This window comes from Octopus bimaculoides, chromosome Z (assembly GCF_046866305.1).
Source record: "Octopus bimaculoides isolate indiv1 chromosome Z, ASM4686630v1, whole genome shotgun sequence".
NCBI classification, from domain to species: Eukaryota; Metazoa; Mollusca; class Cephalopoda; order Octopoda; family Octopodidae; genus Octopus; species Octopus bimaculoides.
The window spans coordinates 35,941,775-35,964,239 of NC_142944.1; the positions used below are offsets into that span (position 1 = coordinate 35,941,775).

General features: G+C 39.0%; 1 protein-coding gene across 1 annotated transcript in view; it reads right to left on the minus strand.

Moving 5' to 3' along the window:
- Positions 1 to 1,036: 1,036 nt before the first annotated feature.
- Positions 1,037 to 22,465, minus strand: part of LOC106871313 (uncharacterized) — a 33,536-nt gene continuing 12,107 nt past the window's right edge. The window contains exons 5-9 of the mRNA XM_089365183.1: positions 14,456 to 14,503; positions 12,843 to 12,907; positions 11,179 to 11,259; positions 6,310 to 6,443; positions 1,037 to 2,010 (exon numbers count right to left, since the gene is read on the minus strand). Coding sequence (XP_089221309.1) covers positions 6,335 to 6,443; positions 11,179 to 11,259; positions 12,843 to 12,907; positions 14,456 to 14,503 — 303 coding nt within the window. The 3' untranslated portion in view covers positions 1,037 to 2,010; positions 6,310 to 6,334. The remainder of the gene's footprint in view (positions 2,011 to 6,309; positions 6,444 to 11,178; positions 11,260 to 12,842; positions 12,908 to 14,455; positions 14,504 to 22,465) is intronic.

Here is a 22,465-nt window from a genome sequence, read left to right on the forward strand (position 1 = left end):
ACAAGGGTTTGGTCGGCCCGAGGCTATAGTAGAAGACACTTGCCCAAGGTGCCACGCAGTGGGACTGAACCTGGAACCTTGTGATTAAGTAGCAAACTTCTTAGCATGCAGCCACACCTGGATCTATAGTGTATGTGTATGTTGAAGAATGACAAAGAAAAGGATTACAAATAAAGAATCTTACATTTGAAATAGAATGACTGGATTTAGTGAGATAGGTGTTAGCAAAACCCAAATATTTTCTTGAGACTATCCTGCATGAAACAGCCCATAGTTCTTTGATAGAAATTTCTTGCTTTAATATTATCTAAATTTAAATCTTTCTTCAAAATTTCACATTAATTTATGTTCCAAAACTCCAGATTATTAATGACAAAATTATTTTAATAAATTCATCCTTATTTCTAAAATTAATTGGAACAAAAAGCAGTTTTTCAACAAATATGATAGCAAAAGGGCTACATGAATCTCAATGAAATTTCATGTTAGTTTATGTTCCAAACACCAGGTTATTAATGACAAAATTATTTTAATAAATTCATCCTTATTTCTAAAATTAATTAGAACAAAAAGCAGTGTTTTTCAACAAATATGATAGCAAAAGGGCTACATGGATCTCAATGAAATTTCATGTTAGTTTATGATCCAAACACCAGGTTATTAATGACAAAATTATTTCAATAAATTCCTCCTTGTTTTAAAAATTAAGTTAGTATGTGTCAGCAGAAATATGTTAACGAATGGGTTAAGGTGTATAGAGCTGTTTATCAGTTGTTAGTTTGGCTTAATGCCTCTGAAATCACTATTGCTCAAACTACTTGCAGCATCATGATGCTCATCATTATGTTCTAACACTCACCATCATTTTGTATAAAATAATAGTAATAAAATTACAAAGTACTAAATTACTTGATTGGCTTCTTTAACTAACCAAAAACAAGAACAAGGAAAGATGTGCTGTAGAATTCATACCTCTTATTAGCATTGTTAGTAATGTAATTGAAAAAGACTGAGTAAATGAGAAATTAAAACTGCATCTAGAATTTTTTTTTTAATGAAAAGCAGATTGTATTTTAATTTGTTATATAATAGAGAAATAACATCTTATTATTAATGTTAGTTTCTGTTGTGAAAGGAAGCAAATCTTCCAGAACTGTTAGCACACTGGACAAAATGTTTAGTGGCATTTCTTCTGGCTTTATGTTCTGACTTCAGATTACCGAGGTCAACTTTCATCTTTACATTCATTTGGGATTGATAAAATAAGTACCAGTTAAACACTGGAGTTGATGTAATTGACTAATCCCGTGAACTAAAATTGCTGGCCTTGTGCCAAAATTTGATACTATCATTAACCCTTTTGTTACTATATTTATTTTGAGATGCTCTGTATTTCTTCCAATTACTTTAAATATAACAAAGAATTTAGTAAAATAACTCAGTTATCATGAAGCTAGTGTTAGGAACAGAAATTGTGACTAAGGTTTGGTGGAAGATTTTAATTCAAAACTTATGAAAACAAGACATTTGTACTACAGAGCCAGAGCTGGTTTCAGCCGGGTTGGTAACAAAAGGGTTAATGTTAGATTTACCAATGACTGCGTCCTTGGGGATTTGCTTGAGTCATTTTGCTGGCAGTACATTAATCTTCAAAATGTAAAAACAAATTTTTTTCCAGTGAGAATTTGAAGAATTACAAGCGAGAGACATCAGTTATTCACACCAGTTAAAAAAATATATGAGATTGAGTGTCTTTCTTTGTTTAAAGGTTTAACATTTTTTTTTAAAGTGTATTAGTTTTAAAATCATGAGTTTGTGATTTTTTTCAGGAGAAGATATTAATTTTCAAAGTTATCTTCATATGTAAACATATGTTTCAAAATTATTTGACAAGGAGAATATACTTTTAGAATTAAGGAAAACAGGGAAGAACTGAGGTACTGTTTATATAAGTTTTCAAGTTATTGCTGATCAGGATCAAGGTATTTCAATTTGATTGGAAACCAGCACCTAAATTTTAAAGAAGAAGAATGATAGTAATTAAAGATATATACATATGTGTGTGATTCATCATCATCATCATCATTTAATGTCTGTTTCTCATACTGGCATGGGTTGGATGGTTTGACTGGGGACTGGCAAGCCAGGAGGGTGCACCAGGCTCCAATCTGATTTAGCAGAGTTTCTACAGCTGGATGCCCTTCCTAACGTCAACCACTCTGAGAGTGTAGTGGATACTTTTTACATGTCACTGGCTATGGAGCCAGTCAAGCAGCACTGGTATTGGCCATGTTTGGATGGTGTTTTTTATGTGTCATCAATACAGGAGCCAGTTGGGGTGGAGGGCTGGCATTGACAATGTTTGGATGGTGCTTTTTATGTGCCACCAGCACGGGGAACCAGTCAGGTGGCTCTGGCAATAATCCACGCAAGAATGGTGCTTATTGTGTGCCACTAGCACTGGTATTAGCCACAACTACAATTTCCATTTGATTTGATTTTGATTTTGATTTACTTGACTCAATAGGTTTCCTCAAGCATGGCATGTTGCCCAAGGATTCGAAGGTACTTTTTAAATGGGCTGGTTATGCGACACTGGTGTAGGCTATGACTGTGATCTCACTTTATTTGCCAGGTCTTCTCAATCACAGCATATCTCCAGAGGTCTAATAATCATTATTAGTTATATTTACCCATGTGTGCCCTACCTTCTTTGTTTCCTCATAACTTTCAGAAAAATGGGTATTTTTTTTTTAATGAAATATTTACAAATACATTTAGATGGTGTAGAATAGGGTTATATCAGAATTTAATGTTAAAAAGTACATACATACTGACATGAGTGTAGGATAAAAGACCCACAACCAAAGTGTGAAAGTGGACAAAAGCTTCACAGTTATATTTTTCAATTACTTTTACGTTTTTTTTATCTTATACTTATTTTAGTCATTCGGCCGTGGCCATACTGTGGCACCACCTTGATGAATTTTTAGTTGAATGCATCAATACCAAAAGTCTTTCCTATTCCTACTTGTTGCAGTTATTAAACTGCGGATATGCTGAGGCACCACCTTGAAGAATTTTTAGTTGAATGTAACGACTCCAGATATATATATATATATATATATATATATATATATATATATATATATATACATACACAGGTAGGTAGATAAGTATTTATTGAATAGATGAAGCTAGATCAATGGGAAGCATACCACATACCACATATGATGGTAAATTCACCTCCAGAAAATTCATCCCCAGAAATTTTGCCCCTGGTAATTTTGCTAATACTGTCCATTCAGGCTCATTTGCTCTGAGTTTTTAAACAGATATCTCAAGCAATGAACTATCATCACAAAATTTCATATTGTTCTAGATAATATGGAGCTAATGAAACAGTTTTGATAAAATTCAAAATATATTTTTGCTATTACCTGTTTGGTCACAATATTATGCAGAACAATATGCAATTTCATGATGATCATTATAACAATAATGTATTGAATGGAAGTCATTCAAAGCACACAAGGCTAAGAGAAAGTCTGTATGGACTGGCATATGTATATAAAGAAAAAGACAGGACAGATCTGAATGTATTGGGTCTGCATCTGATGGGACTGTGCGTATCATGGAACATTGTCCACTGACCTTCAGCATGATGACCCTAGACCAGGATAGATACACGATCATCTGGCTGATGCTGACAGGATCAAAGTGGCCAAGGTACGCGATATCATGAAACAGAAGAAACGGAAAGTCGTTACAAATAAGGAGAAGCCTAATCAGATCATTACAGAATGCGACAACACTGTAAGAGTGAAGTTCCCAGGGAGGAAGTCTGCAAACAGACAATACATAATCAATGGCCCATGACATCTGATGCTTGACGACTTCACAAACTGGGGGAATTGCCTGACAAATATAAAACAACAATATGCGGAGAACATTTTGTGCTAGATGGTAATAGCCCAAACCGCAATGACAGAATCCTAGATTTTGCAACTGAACCCACTCAGAAACAACTACATAACTTCAGTTTTCGCCCTGCTGTCAACTAAACATCGTGAAACATACAAAGAACTCCTCCAAGTTCTTGTTGATAAATGCCAACAACTTTCCCAACCACTATGACAGATTTTGAGGATGCTGTTCATGCCGTGCAAGCCGTTTCGGGGCAGAACATCTATAGTCAGGGTTACTTTTATCATTTAACTCAAAGCATGTGGCAGAAAATCCAGGACCTAGGCTTAATGAACCTGTATAGCACCAATGTAGAATTGTGACATTTTGTTGGAATACTTGATAGCCTGGCCATCTTACCACTGCCAAGTTCAAGCGGGGATGCAAGTTCTGAAGAATATTGTGCCTAATGAAGCACAGGACCTCCTGTACTGTTTTGATTAAACCTAGGTCTTTGGCTCATATTGTTGACTTGATGCAGGCAGATTGGTTTTGAATCTTCATCACATTCTACCCATGTTTCCACCGGAGTTGTAGAATTAACACAGTACCACAGTAAATGGAAATCCATGCACAAACAATATTTATGAGGGATGGAACAATAAATTTCACAGTATGGTTTGGCATTACCACCCAACTGTGTGGACCTGTGTCCAGTGGTTACGATGTGAGGAGGCCAGTTGTTCGACCACAGCCATGCTATATGAAGTTGGCAAAATGGGACCAAAACGAGATTAAGTTCAATTACAGCATCACCTGCAGGCCCTTTATCAAGAACTGGACCTCAGCCAATGTGCCATTGCTGAAATTCTTGAAGGAGTTGCCTGGAATATCTGGCTGAACCCCCAAAACTGAGCTGAGAATTGCCCATCAGTATTCAGTAATCACATCACATATTTTTTTCCTTTATATTTGTAAACAAATTGGTATTTTTAAGAATGCTTCATAGTTGAAGAACCATTTTTCCCTATGTCACATTGCTCAGCTGTTGTTCCCAAATCATTTTTCATATGTAAGACTGCTCAGCTATTATCATTTTTGTGGAACAATTTTCCTGTCAGACTGCTCAACTATTTTTGTGGAACCATTTTTCCAATGTCACACTACTCAGCTATTTTTGCCAAACCATTTTTTCTATGTCAGAATGCTAGTTATTATTACTTCTGTGAAACTTTTTTCCAATGTCAAATTTAAGATTTGTCAACAAATAGGTATTTTTTTCTTTGTGCCTAAACATTTTTTCAATTGATTGGTAAATATTCCTGTGTCAAAACTATGATGGTTTAGTACTTATGGGATATGTTTTGCAAATAAAAATGTGCCAAGGATATTGCACTACTTGTCTTGGCTACTTAGGTGTGATGACTACTCTGTGTGAGTCGTATGTCCCAAGTATAGAATATACTTACTTTGAGAAAATTATGGGCATAAAATCATCAGAAGTTACCAGTGGCGAATTTACCAGGGATGAAATTTTCAGTGACAAATTTACCAGGGGGTAATTTACAAAATTTCTGGTGGTAGATTTACAGGTGGCATAATTGCCTACAATTGATTAGACAGTATGCCACAAACCAACAGACAGAACGATCCAGTCAATTTGCAAAGAATGCATCAAGGAAGTTAAGTTCACTGGTCTTCAGCATGTTGCAAATCCAAGATTATCCAATGTAATATGGAACTTTAGGCATGGTGTAATAAAATAATAACATGGGTGAATGTATTTTAGAGTATATCTACAAATATTTCATTAAGAGATTTTATTGTGAAGTGACATGATACAAGAAGGTGTGTATAGACATGCAAAGTTCATGAGGTTATATATAGCAACTTCAAAAACAGTGCTGTCAGAAGGCATGGGCACACTAAGCAGATGCTTGGGGTCCTCACAGGTCTAGAGGCCCCAATTCTGATCTATGTATACTGTGACTTGTCAATAAATAAATATGACATGGCCCAGTGCATTAATTTGCTCAGGTGTCTCATGGGCCTAGGGGCTCAATTATGCTCTATATATGTTGTGGCTCACTGTCAATAAATAAATGCTATAGGGTCCAGTGCATTGTTCTATTCAGGGGCCTCACTGGTCTAGGGGCTCAATTATGCTCTATGTATGTTGTGGCTTACTGTTAACAAATAAGTACCATAGGGCTCAGGGCATTGATTTGTCTAGTGGCCTCACAAGTATGGGGACTCCATGTTGATCTATGCATGCTGTGACTTGTCAGTAAATTAATACTATAAGGCCCTTGATTTGCCTGGTAGCCAATATGTTGTGAAGCATCTACTTTAAAGTGTTCTTCAAAATCAAGAATATTAAATAAAAATGTCAATCAAAATTACCTGTTGCAGAGTCTTTGAGTAATGTTTATTTACATTTCATGTTTCCATTTGCCTCTTGCTTGTCTGTTATTTTTAATGTTGAAGCCAAATTTACTATGGCATCATCTTGACTTGAAATGTACCCTTCTCTTTGACTAAAAAAAAAATAAAAAGAATTTACCCTAAGCATTCAGATTATTCTTTTAAAGGTAATGTTTATTTATTCACACTGTTTTGAATTAATTATGCATTATCTTATAGCCTCAAGATTTCATTGATGTGACTGCATATTTTTAGGACATTTTAGGAAAGGTATCAAAGGCCAAATCTGGCCATTTTGAACACAAAATAGGTAGAATATTTGGGCAGATTAAGATGAGTTTAAACACTAAAGGGTTAAAATGAAACAAAGCCATTTCAATACTTGCTGGGACTTCCAGCTTCAAGGACCATTCCATCCTCAAAACTCTGACATTTTATTTCACAGAACAATAGCAATAATGACCTGAATGGAAAAAATCTAATGAAAAAGGAAGATGTGGGAAGAAGTGAGGAGAGTCAATCACTGGACTTCAGGAAAGGGATGGCAGAAACCAGGATAAGCGCTGAATCACTGTACTGGAACAGACCCATCCAAAATATGCTTGAAATGGAAAATGAAGATGTGAAATAGACTTAGAAAACAAAGTTGTCTTTTGTTTGCTTCTATCAAATAGTTTATATTCTATCATCAACAAATGCCACATTTTTATACTTGAACATACAAACATTCATATATTACATACACACATACACACACATACAGAGCTGGGCATAAGTCTGTTAATCATTAATTCACAAAGTTAACGTTTTCGTTAACAATTTAACTTTTAAGCTAACTTTGGAAATCATTCTTGGACTAATTTACTTCCGTTACATTTAGCTTCCGTTAACTCAAGTCCATTAATCCAATAGTTTCATAAAAATCGGTAAACGTTTAAGTTTCGATTGTTTTCAGATTGTCTTAGCATATTTAATATTGTACACATCATTCTTTCAACCCTGATATAACACCACTTATTATTATTAATAACTTGTAGGACTTGAAACCAAATCCACTTGCTTGTTACTTGTAGAGACAGTGAGAATTTTCTTAGTCCTGTCAAGAGGGAACAGTGTTTGATGTGTTTCCACTTGATCCGTGACCTCACTGAGGTGGATATCAACAGGGAAAATATTGACTTCTATAAAGTGGATAAAATAAACGGAAGGAAAAAAAGTTGGTAGCTATTTCGGTATGAACACAAATATTTCAGTATGAACGCAAATAGTTGTTATGTGGTAGCAGAGCATGCTGGAAATAACAGCCAAATCTTTCCTTTTTTGTAAAAAGAAGCAATTTATATGTGATTTTGATGTCACATTCGTTGAAAGCATGCAAAATAACCAGGAAATGAAAAAAGACCTGTGAAACAAAATACCCATGATGGGAAACTTCAAGGTCACCACCACCCTTCCCACCTTTCTTTCCTGGAAAAAAGTGGCTTGCAGCAGGTTTGGAGGCCAGATACATTGAATGCACCAGAAAAAAATTGTGGAAAAAAATTATTCCACACTGATGTATGAGCTATTTACCAAAAGAATAAAATCTTGTACCGGTTATACCTGTATTTTAATTAATTCAAATTATGTACCTCATCTTGAAAAGGGGCAAAATTTTCGTCGGTTGCATTCAGGGATAATTTTAGTAACAAATCAAACAGGTAAGATGCATTGAAAATTTCAATTTCAGTGTTTATCTGTAATGTTATTGCTTTTACACCTGTTAATTAAATTTACCTGCCCATAAAAGTCAAATTTATTCAACAAGATCAGCTAAAATTACATAACTATAAACCAGTGGTATATAAAGCACCCACTGATAAAATTTCAAATCTATGTGTAAAAAAATTTACAAAGTTACAAGCAAATATTGTAGACACCCCTCTTGAACCTGAATAATTCAAAATGATGTGAACAAATAAGCATTACATTTGACAAATTAATATGAACACTAAAGTTGTTTTTAGGTGCTTTTTTTTTCTTACACATACGCATAACACAGTCTTGCTTGGTTGGGACTACACATGAGTTACATAGACATCATTCCACACACATAGTAATAGACAGACTGAGTCTCAACAGAAAACACAAATAGAACAATAACACCCACTAGCACTACCACTACCACCACTCTACACCACATAATGACTAAAGACAAAATGGGAGAAAGCCAAAAAGACAGATACAAACAGTATAATACATATACCCACATATACACACACAAAAGACACACACACCTAAGAAAAAATGGGAAAAAAAGTCGAGATAAATGAGTAAATAAATAGAAAGAAAACACTAAAAGGGGATGGATACAAACAATATAGTTAACAAACCCATATACACACACACAAAACACATGGATATGTGTATACACAGACACACACATACAGATGCAAACGCATGCACAAATAAAGATACACATCATAGAAAGACAGAATGGACTTAACAGAGCAGGAGGGAACATGGAATGGAGAGTTGCTGAAGAGGTCAGAGGATGTGTAATGAAAGATTTTTAGACAAAGAACATAAAATAAGAACAATAAATCTGAAGTGAAAAACGAATGTATAGTGCATGTGTTTATTTGGGAAGGAAAAAAAAAAAACCTGACCATCCTGGAATATAACAATATCTGTTTCAAAACATGATTTCACATCAGGAATCTTCCAAAACAAATACACATGCTTATTATATTATATGAAAAGCAATTATGATTAAAATAGAAATATTTAAATGCTTTTCTAAATATGTGACAAAATTTCAGTGTAAAATTACAATCATAATTTAATATTATTAATTTAGAAGTAATTATATAATACATTTCCTCAAAGCAAAGATCACATTTAGAATTAGCAGTATTGTACGATGGTGTGTAACTAATAAAGGACCACTTTAAATCATACTTAATGTTTCTATCTTTTGAATTCCAAATGCATTTACTTAGATTTGTAGAATTAGTTTTTCTTCTATACTGGTATGAATGATAATGATGATCAAATCTAGATTTCCAAATTATAGCACATGAATCTATGAAATAATACTTATGGTCCCCTGTTATTACCTTACATTGATACATGCATACATTTACATACATACACACACACACATATATATATACATCTATACTTCTGTTGACTTCAGAGAATATGGAACTTAGAACTGTCTGTATTTAACAAGGCCATATCTTGCAATGCTTTTGCAATGCCAGTGCTAGTACCAATATTTAGGATATTGTACAAGCCACTTGAGATCTGCAGCCTGGACGTCAAATCTAGAAAGGTACTGGCCACTACTGGTAGCTTTCACATTAACATTGACACTGATAGGATCTATGTGAGATGAAGTGATGTCAGCAGAAGCATAATGTCAGTCCAGACAGCCATTGAATGTTACATTGTATCACTCAGGCAATACATGCTGAACACTAAAGAAAGAAGTGAGTACATTACATGCATACTCAAAAGTGATAGCAATAACATCTTCAGAGTTGCAGAAGAACTACTGAGCAGGTACTCTGAGAATACAATTGTCTTGTGCAACCCAAAGGAGGCTGGACTGGCCTACCTGAACAGAAGCTTGGAGGAGAAGTAAAGGCAATGCATGGGTACATATCCTGTAAGATAGAGGGCAAAAATAGCATTGACAAGCAGAGTAGTCTCTCTTGGACCTGCAATAGATACATTACATCCCATCTAGAAGGATATATCTTTACTATCCAGGAACAGAAATTAAGCTACTAAATACTTGATAAACAAGAGATACAAAGATATCACCAAACTTCCATGTTGTGATAGAAAATGTCAGTTCTGCTGTACAGTTTTAGAAGATATCACCTACATCATCAACAGTTGCCCCAAAATGTCTATGTGATATGAACTTTATTTGAGGCAGGATATAATTGCAAAGACTATTTATAATGTTATTCACAGGGAAGATTGTCTTGGCATATACATCAAAGGCATGTCAAAACCAGAATGTATTCTTACCTTTAAAAACAAAGGATACTGGTGGAATACGCCAATAAAAACAGCAATTCAATGCAATCAGAACAGACCTGATATTCTGGGAACAGGGAACAAAAATCATGCACTGTTGTAGAGGTCAGCTGCCCAGCAGATATGAATGTACCATCAAACATTCAGGGAAAGTGAACATTTATGGTGAATTAATGTGGAAATTACAGTTCTTGTATCTTAACTATAAATTCTCATTTGTACCTGTCAACATAGATGCATTAGGCTATGTACCTACAAATTTACAAAAAAATACTCAGTTTTTTTTTTAATAAAGAGCAACAAGAAACATCAAACTGCTGCTGTAATTACACAACAGTTGTATGGTTTTGTTTTTAAGAAAGAGCTAAAGAAACAAAAGAAGACTCTCTAAATTCGATCTGTTAGTGGCACAGTGAAAATTCGTAAGACGTTCCAAAGATTCTCCATTTGAGATTCTTTAGTTGAATAGAAGCACACTTGGGTATGTGCAACACACCAACTCAACCACATATTTACAAACATTGGGAAATTTCTTAACTCAAAATATCTTGTCACTTTGTTAGCAACTGGTTTTAACTCTCTTAAGAAGAACTTAATTAAAACTATACACACACACAAACCCATGTATATGTACACACACACACACACACACATTTGTATTTATAAGCACACATGCACATTTATAATTAATTACAGAAAGCAGGTATGGCAATGCTTTATAGAACATACATGTATTTCACTAAATTACTGTCACAATTACACAACAGCTGTAGACACATTATACTATCTTCCATATACCTCATCAGTGTTCTTTACCTTAATGAATTAATCATTTCACAGTACATTTTGTTCTCATGGCTTAAATTTCTTACTAGGTCATCAAGCTTTTTATTGTGTCTGAAGAATAAAGCAGAAAGTAAATTTAGTCAGCATTGAGATACATATGGATAGAGCAATTTTTATAAGGAATGGCATAATCAAGGAAAGAACTGCTTTTTACTTAATCAAATTTAAGTGAAAGAGAGACAGTTGATTCCTGTACAGTTTTTGAATTAAGGTCTTAGTGGAATAGAAGGTACTAAATACTGTAAAGTAGCACGTCTCATACTATCTGATGTGGCGTACTGGCAGTTTTTTTTTTTTTCCCCAATGTGCCAGAGACCGGTAATATTTCTTAGTAATATTAATTTATATCAGAAACAATATATAAATGAATATAATAAAAGTTGACAATTTTTTTATCTTGTATTTATTTTGTCAACAAATAATACAATATTACATAAGCATTTTATAAGCATTTTATAATGTTTCTTTCTTTTCTGGAAACTTGCCGCCTACTGGCAGCTGATGGCTTGTGGACCAGCACCAGTCTGCGGACCACCACTTCGAGTAGCACTGCTGTAAAGTATTTTGTTCCCTGTTTAGTTGAGGTAAGGAGGCACAATGGCCCAGTGGTTAGGGCAGCGGACTCGCGGTCATAGGATCGCGGTTTCGATTCCCAGACCGGGCGTTGTGAGTGTTTATTGATCGAAAACACCTAAAGCTCCACGAGGCTCCGGCAGGGGATGGTGGCGAACCCTGCTGTACTCTTTCACCACAACTTTCTCTCACTCTTACTTCCTGTTTCTGTTGTGCTTGTAATTCAAAGGGTCAGCCTTGTCACACTGTGTCACGCTGAATATCCCCGAGAACTACGTTAAGGGTACACGTGTCTGTGGAGTGCTCAGCCACTTGCACGTTAATTTCACGAGCAGGCTGTTCCGTTGATCAGATCAACTTGACGTCGTGAGCGACGGAGTGCCAACATAACATAGTTGAGGTAAATACTTTAGGTGCAGGCATACATGTGTGGTCAGAAAATTTACTTTGGAACAATTTGGGACTAGGTGGACTGTGGTGGTAATATAGAATATGGTGTTGTGTATACAAATAGAACAGAGAAGCAAAATAAACCTCCTCTAAGATAAGACACCAATTTATCATAGGTAACATTACTGGAGGGTGGGAGATAAACCTCCATCAGGATAGGACACCAGTCTGTCTCAGATAACATTACCAGATGGTCTTATGGCACCTAGGTGGACTGTGGCAATGTAGAGTGTTGTGTATAAAAATACAACAGTGAGGGAGAAAGATATGCCTCCACCTGGATAGGACAGTCTGTAATAGGTAACATTACCAGATGATCTGGTGGGACCTAAGTGGACTGTGGCAATATAGAATATAGTGTTGTGTACAGAAACACAACAGAGAGGATGGAAGATATACCTCCACCTGGATAAGACTCTGGTCTATTATAGGTAACATTGCTAGATGATCTACTGCCTCTTACTGGCAGCTAGGATACCTTGACCATTTGTCCTTCATACATGTACATACATAATTAAAGTAAGGTTAAGGTAGACATAAGTAATGGTGGTATTTTGATTGATAATAGCGTAGGGTGTAAGAGTGTTGAAACAATAAAAAAAATGTTATACTCATTCAGTTTCTGGATTTCTTCTTTGGCTCCACTTAAGTGTTTTTCAGAAGTCAACAGAGAACTCTATAAGATAATGGGGTAAAAAATAATAATGACTGTTTCAAATTTTGGCACAATATTAGCAGTTTTAGGAGGAAAGGTGTTAGTTAATTACACAAACACACAAGAAAAAAAACACACATGCACACATACACTCTCTCTCTTTCTGTCTGTCTGTCTGTCTGTCTGTCTCTCTCTCTCTCTCTCTCACACACACACACACACACACACACACACAAACACACACAAACATATACAGGGGTTGGACAAAATAATGGAAACACCTAGCATCATAGCATCATAATTTTGAAATATCTATAAAACTGTCAAAAGCTTGTTTATTTTTATGTTTTTTTATTTATTATTAGTGTTGCTTAATATGTCTTGCTAAAATTGCTGTTTCTTTTCAGATATCACCAGAAAAAGGTAATTAAAATTCATTAAAATGACAGATCTATCGGACTTTCAAAGAAATCAAATTGTTGGTGCTCGTATGGCAGGTGCTAGCATAACGAAAACAGCCAAAATGTTTGGTGTATCAAGAAGCACTATCTTGAAAGTAATGACAGCTTTGAGAAAGAGGGAAAAACCTCCTCGTCGAAACAAAACTCTGGAAGAAAACCAAAACTTTCAGATAGGGACCGTCAAACTCTTATGCGAATTGTTGGAGAGGATCACAAAAGTACAGCTCCTAAAATTACTGCAGAGCTTCATGACCACCTCAAGAACCCAGTTTCCACAAAAGCTGTTCGCCAGGAGCTGTACAAAGCCAGATTTCATGGGAAGGCTGCAGTCAGAAAATCATTACTTTCAAAAACAAATGTTGCAAAGCATTTAGAGTGGAGTAAAACCCTACAGAATTGGTCCCTAGAGCAGTGGAAGAATGTTATTTTCTTGGACGAGTCAGCCTTTACCTTATTTCCAACCACCAACTGAGTATACATGTGGAGACAGCCAAAAGAAGCATTTGACCCAGACTGTTTTCTTCCAAGTGTTAAACATGGAGGAGGATCTGTGATGATCTTGGAAATCCACCAGCCCAATGGTTTCCCTTTATGGCAGAATGAATTGTCAAGACTATTTAAGCATTTTATCTGATCGAATTCATCCTATGGTTGCGGAACTGTTTCCGAAGGGAAACAATCTTTCAGGATGATAATGCACCAATTCACACAGCTAAAGTTGTTACTGAATGGCATGAGGAACATTCTAGTTGAACATCTTATCTGGCCACCACAGTCCGCAGATCTCAATATTATTGAACATTTATGGTGCATTTAAAAAAAAAGTAAGGAGTCTATATCTTCCACAATCATCACTACAAGAACTGGAGACTGTTTTAGTTGAAGAATGGACAAAAATTTCTTTGGAAACAATTCAAACTTTGTATGAGTCCATACCTTACAGAATTCAAGCTGTAATTACTGCCAAAGGCGGTCGTACCTCATATTAAAATAAATTTGTTTGAAATTTTAAGGAGTGTCTACTATTTTGTTCAACCCCTGCACATTTGTGTAAATAAATGAAAAGGAAAGGAAGCATGATAAAAAATAAGTGAATGCAAATAATCACCTGGAGGTGTCTTAACTCATTCTTCAATATTCTGTTTTCTTCCAAAATCTTAAAAAAACACATAAAAATGTATTTATTTTCTTCAAATTTTTTTAATAGAAATGTAATCACAGGACTCTAGCAATAATGGGTCTTCTTAACATCCAAAATTATTTCTGCCCTTCTGATACACACTGTGTTGTATATAAGATGCATATTACTTAATTAAAGACAAATCATTTCCAGTACAAATATGCAAATTAAATTATCCACAGAGGTTATATCTAAATTTGCAACTGCATTATATAACAGCTGAATATTTTGTTTTTTCATAGTATGTCACCACTGAGGAACAGTTATCATCAGAAATTTCACTTGTTTTTTTTTTTTTTGTACATTAACAGCATATTGGGATTGTGTTTACATCTTTATAATTTCCTGTCACAGCTAACGTTTCCTACTGTTTAAATCAATTTTTTTCCTTCCATTTAAAAAGCTGTGTTTTACTTTGTGTGTGTGTGTGTGTGTGTGTGTGTGTGTGTGTGTGTGTGTGTGGTGTGTGTGTGTGTGTGTGTATAATTATGTATATGCATATATATATATATATATATATATATATATATCCTGAACAGGATAAACTATCCCTATTTTGCAGAGAAAAGTATAGGTGGCCCTGGCCACCTATACTTTTCTCTGCAAAATAGGGATAGTTTATCCTGTTCAGGCTATATTATTAGCATTATTCTGCGATTGAGAATTTAAAATGTCACTTCTTTAACTTTCTAAAAAAGACATCTCAACGCTTCTAAAAGCAAGCTTTGCTTGTTTATTTACGTTTGTTGTAATTTGAATTTAATATATATATATACATATATATATATTTGTAGGAAGTTAAAAGTTATGACCCACCAGAGAGTGATCATTGGTTTCATGCCTCTAAAGTGCTTAGCTGTATAGGTGACACATCGGACGCAAATGACCAGTGGCCTATATAGCTAAACACATTATAAGTGTAAAACCAATGGTCAATCTCCAACTGGCCATAATCAAGTTCTTAAAAAATATATTACTGCTCTAATGTTTTAGAGTGTGCTTCTTTTATGGTTATAAGAACTACTGATGATTTATGTTTCTATATCTATCTATCTGTCTATCTATCTATCTATCTATCTATCTATCTATCTATCCATCCATCCATCCATCCATCCATCCATCTATCCATCCATCGATAGATAGATAGATAGATAGATAGATAGTTGAATTAGGTACTTAAGTTGAGGCACGAAGTCAGTCTGGTATTATCTGCACAGCTTGAAATAAGGTGAATAAAAAGCAAATAAGTAACAAAGATCTCCAGGTATTAGTGCATTACGGCTGTTTCGGACAGCTCCATTTAATTGAACAATGCAAATAACACACCAATTTGAAATACACTGCCTTCTTCAGATGCATAAGACTATATAGGTTATCAACATACAGGAAACTCCATTATAATTTTTTTCAGCAAATTTTTCATTAGGACTAGAGAATAAAAGAATTACATGCTTGTAGCTATTGCTGTAGCAGAATGAACTTAGGGAGAAAATACTATAATTTGGAGTGGCAGAAGAGAATAACAATGGGGGTCAAGAGATGGTAATATAGTTACGCTTATTTATCTCCTCATCACAATCAAAAGATCCAATGCAGCTAGTATTCTTATTTTTCTATTGCTCACAAGGGGCCAAACATAGAGGGGACAAACAAGGACAGACAAAGGGATTAAATCGATTCCATTGACCCTAGTGCATAACTGGTACTTAATTTATCGACTCCAAAGTCGACCTCAGCGGAATTTGAACTCAGAACATAACGACAGACGAAATACCACTAAGCATTTCGCCCGGTGTGCTAATGTTTCTGCCAGCTCACTGCCTTAAACTAGTAGAATACTAGTAAGCTAGTATTCTACATCCACTTAGAATTAAAACCACTGGCAATTAACAGTTAAGTTCTCGCTGCTGGTGATAAATTAATTAATATCAGATACTTTTCCCTACTCCTATTTTACTGTGGATCCAAATTCGCTATCACTACATAAAGGAACATGTCTCAGAAGACGTCAGTAAAGTAATGATATATGTCCAGAAAGAGGGAGGGTAGGGGGTAACATAAACTATTTTATTATTATTAATTTAAAAGGGGCCTAAAATAGAAAACAAAGGAGGTCACAATGTGATCTAAATGGGCATTAAGGGTACAGGGGGCAAGATGTATATCCAAATTTAGCAAAATTTATATATTACTATATTTTGTATAATAAATAATAAAATGGGTAAATGTGGCAAGAATGGTAAGTATGAAAGACGACACCATTTTAAGCATAAACTTGTAACAAAAAGAAACAAAAAGAGAGAAGGTACTTACTTTCATGTACCTTTTTAAAAAAAAAAAAAAAAGCCTGAGGTGACCGTGGTTTTTTCCGTAGGTTTTTCTCTCCACGGATAAACCTAATCTGTTCCCTTTTTTTTACATTGACTGTAATACACGATCCTTATTGATCGCCCCTCTCCCCACTTTTTTTTTTCCCCGCGATCCCTTTTGATCGAATCCCCCCCCCCCCGCTTCCTTTTTTTTTCCTCCGTGATCCCTTTTGAACGAAATTATCCCCCCCCCCAAGAAAAGCTCTACATTGTATTTTGTCTATTTTCTGTATTTAGCCCTGTGTGGCTATAATAAAAAGATATCTATCTATCTATCTATCTATCCATATATCTATCTATCTATCTATCTCAAAAAGGAAGGAGGAAGAGGAGCAAAAAAAGAAAAACGAACAACAACAAAGCAGGGAGATTCACATCTCCCGAAAACACTCCCAACGCCTACACGATAAACACCAATGCTAACACACCAAAAACAATGCTAACAGCAATAGACACTACAAACACAGAGTTGATGAATTACATCAACTCTAAAACAAACATCACAAATAACGACATCAAAACAAACAACCACCCACGCACAACACCGCCAAAACATATTAAAATTCATCATGTAACACCAGCATTACACAACACAATAAAATCCCTCTACCCCAACTCGGTAGGGGGATTCCAGAAATATTTGTGCAAGAAATTGTACAATAGCCTCCTTGGTGAAAAATCCAAGGAGGAAACAAAACTTTCGAACGGTAAGTAACTCACTGTTCTTTTGTTTTGTGCTTTAAAGCACACGTATAAATAGAATCATGGTGAAGATTGGTTGTGTGAATGTGCGTGGCTTAGGGTCCCCTTGGAAACAAGGGTACCTCTTAAATGACATCAAGTCACACAATTTGGATATCATAGCCATTAGTGAGACCAGACTCCATGAACCGCGGGCCCTAAAGTCCATGTTTGGCGGACAGTTTAACATTTATTTTTCTCCCTGTCTGCCGAGGATGGGCGGTAGTGGCACGGCGGTTCTTTTTCGCAAGAGTCTGGATCTCCAAGTAAAGACGATATTTACGGACCCGGAGGGTAGACTGGTTGTCCTAGATGTGGACGGCAGCGATGGAGGCGCTTTTCGGTTGCTGGCAGTTTATGTGCCTCCTTTAACAGGTCGGTCAGACTTCTTTCGACGTCTAGAAGTATTCCTGGGAACGTCTCGTCCCTTACTTTTAGTGGGGGATTGGAATGCTACCTTGGACACGCATCTAGACTACGTGGGGAGTGACAAAACTAGAAGAGGATGCAAAGGCCTCATAGACCTGCTCAGACGCTTCCAGTTGTCTGACAGGTACCGACTCGACCACCCAAATGTGCCAACGTGGACTTGGAGCAACCGCATTGGGTCGTCGAGATCGTATCTAGATAGGATAGTGTGTAGGACAAGAGATAGAGATAGTTTAGGATGTCCACAGTTCCACATAGTCAGCTACACGGATCACAAACTTGTGACGTGTACGCTAGACTTAGATAAGGCACATAGGCAGGGTCCCGGTTACTGGAAACTAAACGCGTCTTTCCCGTCGAGACAGGTTTTCAGAGACCGGATTAGCACGTTAGTAAAGAGGGCTTTGACAGGAGCCATCGTCAACAACAAATGGTGGTTTGCCCTCAAGAGAGCAGTAAGGGCGGAAGCAATAAGGTATAGCAGGGCACTAGCTGTAGAGAGGAACAGAGTAGAGGGGGAGCTAGTGATAAAGTTAGAAGAGGCATTGCGAAGTGGCATCGCATCCGACGTTTTAGCGGCGAGGTTGGCCCTCGACCAACACTTCAATGCTAAACACGAAGGGTGTGCTGTCAGGGCAAGGATGCGTGCTCTGAGGAATGAAGGTGTTGGAGCCGCACGAGAGGCCCGGGTGGCGGAGGCGCAGCGGGGTAACAGAGCCACCATCCGGTCTCTGGTAGACGAACAGGGGCGCGAATTGCTCGAGCCGAGCAAGATGTGCGAGGCGTTTCAGCGGCATTTTGCCCGACTGTTCGGGAGGAGTGGCGAGCGAGAAGGCAGGGTGGACTTTAGTGCCTACCTGCACAGCTTGCCACGACTCTCGGCAAGAGAGGCGGAGTGCTGCGAAGGGGTCATCACGGCGGAGGAGGTGAGGGACGCGATGGCGGGTTGCTCGACGGACAAATCTCCGGGTTTGGATGGTCTGCCCTACGAGCTTTACAACTGTATGCCAGACTTGTTTGGAGAAGTCTTGGCGGCCGTGTACTGCAACTGGCAGCAGAACGGGAGCATTCCCGGTTTTGTGAGCCGAGGAGCGGTAACGCTGCTGAAGAAAGATCCAAACAAGGGGGACGCCATAGATAACTTTAGGCCCATCACTCTGCTCAATGCAGACATGAAAATTTTGGCCAAGGTGTTAGCCAAGCGGTTGGCGCTTGTCATCGAGAAACTGGTCGGCACGGAGCAGACGTGCGCCGTGCCGGGCCGGAGCATCCATGACAACCTCCATCTGATGCGCTACATCATAGAGAGGGTAGTTAAGGAACCTGGCATGGGTGGGGCCCTGATCAATTTGGATCAATCCAAAGCTTTCGATAGGGTAGACCATCGATACTTGGAGGCCGTCCTCGAAGCGGCCGGCTTCGGTCCCGTTTTCCGCGGCTGGATGGCTGCCTTGTACACAGGCATCCGTTCGGTTGTTCGCGTCAATGGACGTCTATCGGGACCCTTCGACATTGCACGTTCGGTTCGTCAGGGATGCCCCCTGTCGCCGCTCCTGTACGTATTGACTCTCGAGCCACTACTGCGGAAGCTGGCGACGCTGAGGGGCATCCCGCGAGAACTGGAGTGCGGGACGAGCGTGTCGGCATACGCGGACGACGTCACCGTCATAGCGTCTAGCCACGAGCACATTGAGCTTGTCGGCGAGACGCTGAAAGACTACGAAGCGGTGACGGGAGCGAAAATCAACCGGGATAAGTCGGTGGGTTTGCTGCTCGGCACCTGGAGAAGCAAGCCCATACCGTCCGGCAGCGCCTCAGTAGTGGGACGCTGGACGGACGGTCCGGTCAAGTTGCTCGGAGTCTGGTTCGGTCCGGACCTGCAAACGGAGAAGAACTGGGACGAGATAACGAGTAGGGTGGCCACTCTCTGCCGGCAATGGTCCGAGAGGAAGCTGTCCCTAAAAGGTCGGGCGGAGGTGGCGAACGCGTACATCGCGTCCGTCATCGAATACCGCCTGACCGTCGTGCCTTGTCCCGATCGCGCCATCACCGAAATGGAGCGCATCCTCTTCCGCTTTTTGTGGAAAGGAAGCGTTCCGATGGTGAGGCGATCCGTTTGTTGTCAACACCCGCTGAAAGGAGGGCTGGGCATGCCGTGGTTGATGATGCGCAGACATGCGCTGAGACTGCGACATCTCCGGCTCTACGTAGACGACGGTGAGCAGGTGTGGTCGCCGTTTGTGCGATGCGCTTTCCCGCAGCTCGTCTCCATGACCGAGCTGCAGTCGTGGATCAAAAAGAGGCCGAGGAATGGCGAATGGCACCGTGAGTGTCGCGTTGCTCTGCAACAACTTTGCCGTCCCGGGTCGACCTTGAGCGGCTGCATCACAACGAAGTCATTCTATAGGGGATTAGTGGAGGGCAGGTACGACGACGATCTCGGGGCGAACCTGGGCGTCGACGAGGAATACCTGACCCGCCTGTTCAGGACGACTTTCGGGCCGGGACCTATGGACAACTTCCAGAGATCCCTGGCCTGGCAGTGTTACCGAGAGGCGCTACCCGTTCGGGATAAGCTCTATAGACACGGCTCGCGAAATGTGGGGCCGACCTGCCCGAGATGCGGTCAGAGCGATGAAACCGTTCTGCACGCACTCGTGCAGTGTCCAACCATTTCGGAGCTGTGGGCTTATGTCGAACGACTGCTGTCGCGTGTGGGACGTGTCGGTTTATCAACCGAGTCTATCGTCAATATCGTCACGCCTCCTTCCTTTAAACGGGAAGGAAGAGCTGTATTTATCGTACTTGTGGCTATGGCCAAAGAATGCATCTGGTGGACGCGTCTGAAAGGATTAGAGACAAATACTTTCCTCTCTGGTCAATCTCTCATCAACTTTTTCAAGTATCACTTGAAAAGGAAGGTGAGAGTAGAGAGGCAAGTGTTGTCTAGCAAATGTTTCGAAAAAAGATGGATACATGTAGCAAGAATGGCACGTATAAATGACGAAGCCACCTTGACCATGATTCTATAAAACGTTTTAAAATTTTGTAAACAGAGAGTTACTTACGTTTCTTGCTTAAATAAAAGAAATTTTATTTAACAAACTGTGACGCTAAAGACCGAGGTTACCGTGGTCTTTTCGTAGGTTTTTTTTTCCACGGATAACCTCTCCATTTATTGGGAATTTTTTGTATTATTTCGTATTTTTTGTAAATACCCCAAACGTTTTGCGATGTTTTTTTTTCATCGTTGTCCCCACTTTTGTTTTTTTTTCTGCTTTGTTTTCGACCCCCTCGAAAAGAAAAACTCTACATTTGTATTTTGTCCCCTCTGTGTTGAGCCCTGTGTGGCTAATAAAGAAACCTATCTATCTATCTATCTATCTATCTATCTATCTATCTATCCATATATCTATCTATCTATCTATCTATCTATCTATCTATCTATCTATCTATCTATCTATCTATCTATCTATCTATCTATCTATCTATCTATCTGATGACGTCACCGTCATAGTGTCTAGCCAAAAGCACATCGAGCTTGTCGGCGAGACACTGAAAGACTACGAAACGGTAACGGGAGCAAAAATCAACCGGGATAAGTCAGTGGGCTTGCGGCTCGGCACCTGGAGAAGCAAGCTCATGCCGTCAAGCAGTGCCTCTGTCATGGGACGTTGGACTGACGGTCCGGTTGAGTTGCTCGGGGTCTGGTTCGGTCCAGACCTCCAAACGGAGAAGAACTGGGACGAGATAACGAGAAGGGTGGCCACTCTAGCCCGGCAATGGGCCGAAAGGAAGCTTTCCCTGAAAGGTCGGGCGGAGGTGGCGAACACGTACATCGCGTCCGTCATCTACTACCGCCTGACCGTCGTTTCTTGTCCTGACCCTACCATCACCAAACTGGAGCGCATCCTCTTCCGCTTCTTGTGGAAAGGAAGCGTTCCGATGGTTAGGCGATCCGTTTGCTGCCAACACCCGTTAAAAGGAGGACTGGGCATGCCGTGGTTGATGATGCGCAGACACGCGCTGAGACTGCGACATCTCCGGCTCTACGTAGACAACGGTGAACAGGTGTGGTCGCCGTTTGTGCGGCGCGCTTTCCCGCAGCTCGTCTCCATGACCGAACTGCAGTCGTGGATCAAGAAGAGGCCGAGGAAGGGCGAATGGCACCGCGAGTGTCGCGCTGCTCTTCGGCAACTCCAACAACCCGGGTCAACCTTGAGCGACTGCATCACAACTAACGCATTCTATAGTGGATTAGTGGAGGGAAGGTACGACGACGATCTCGGGGCGAACCTGGGCGTCGACGAGGAATACCTGACCCGCCTGTTTAAGACGACCTTCGGACCGGGACCTATGGACAACTTCCAGAGATCCCTGACCTGGCAGTGCTATCGAG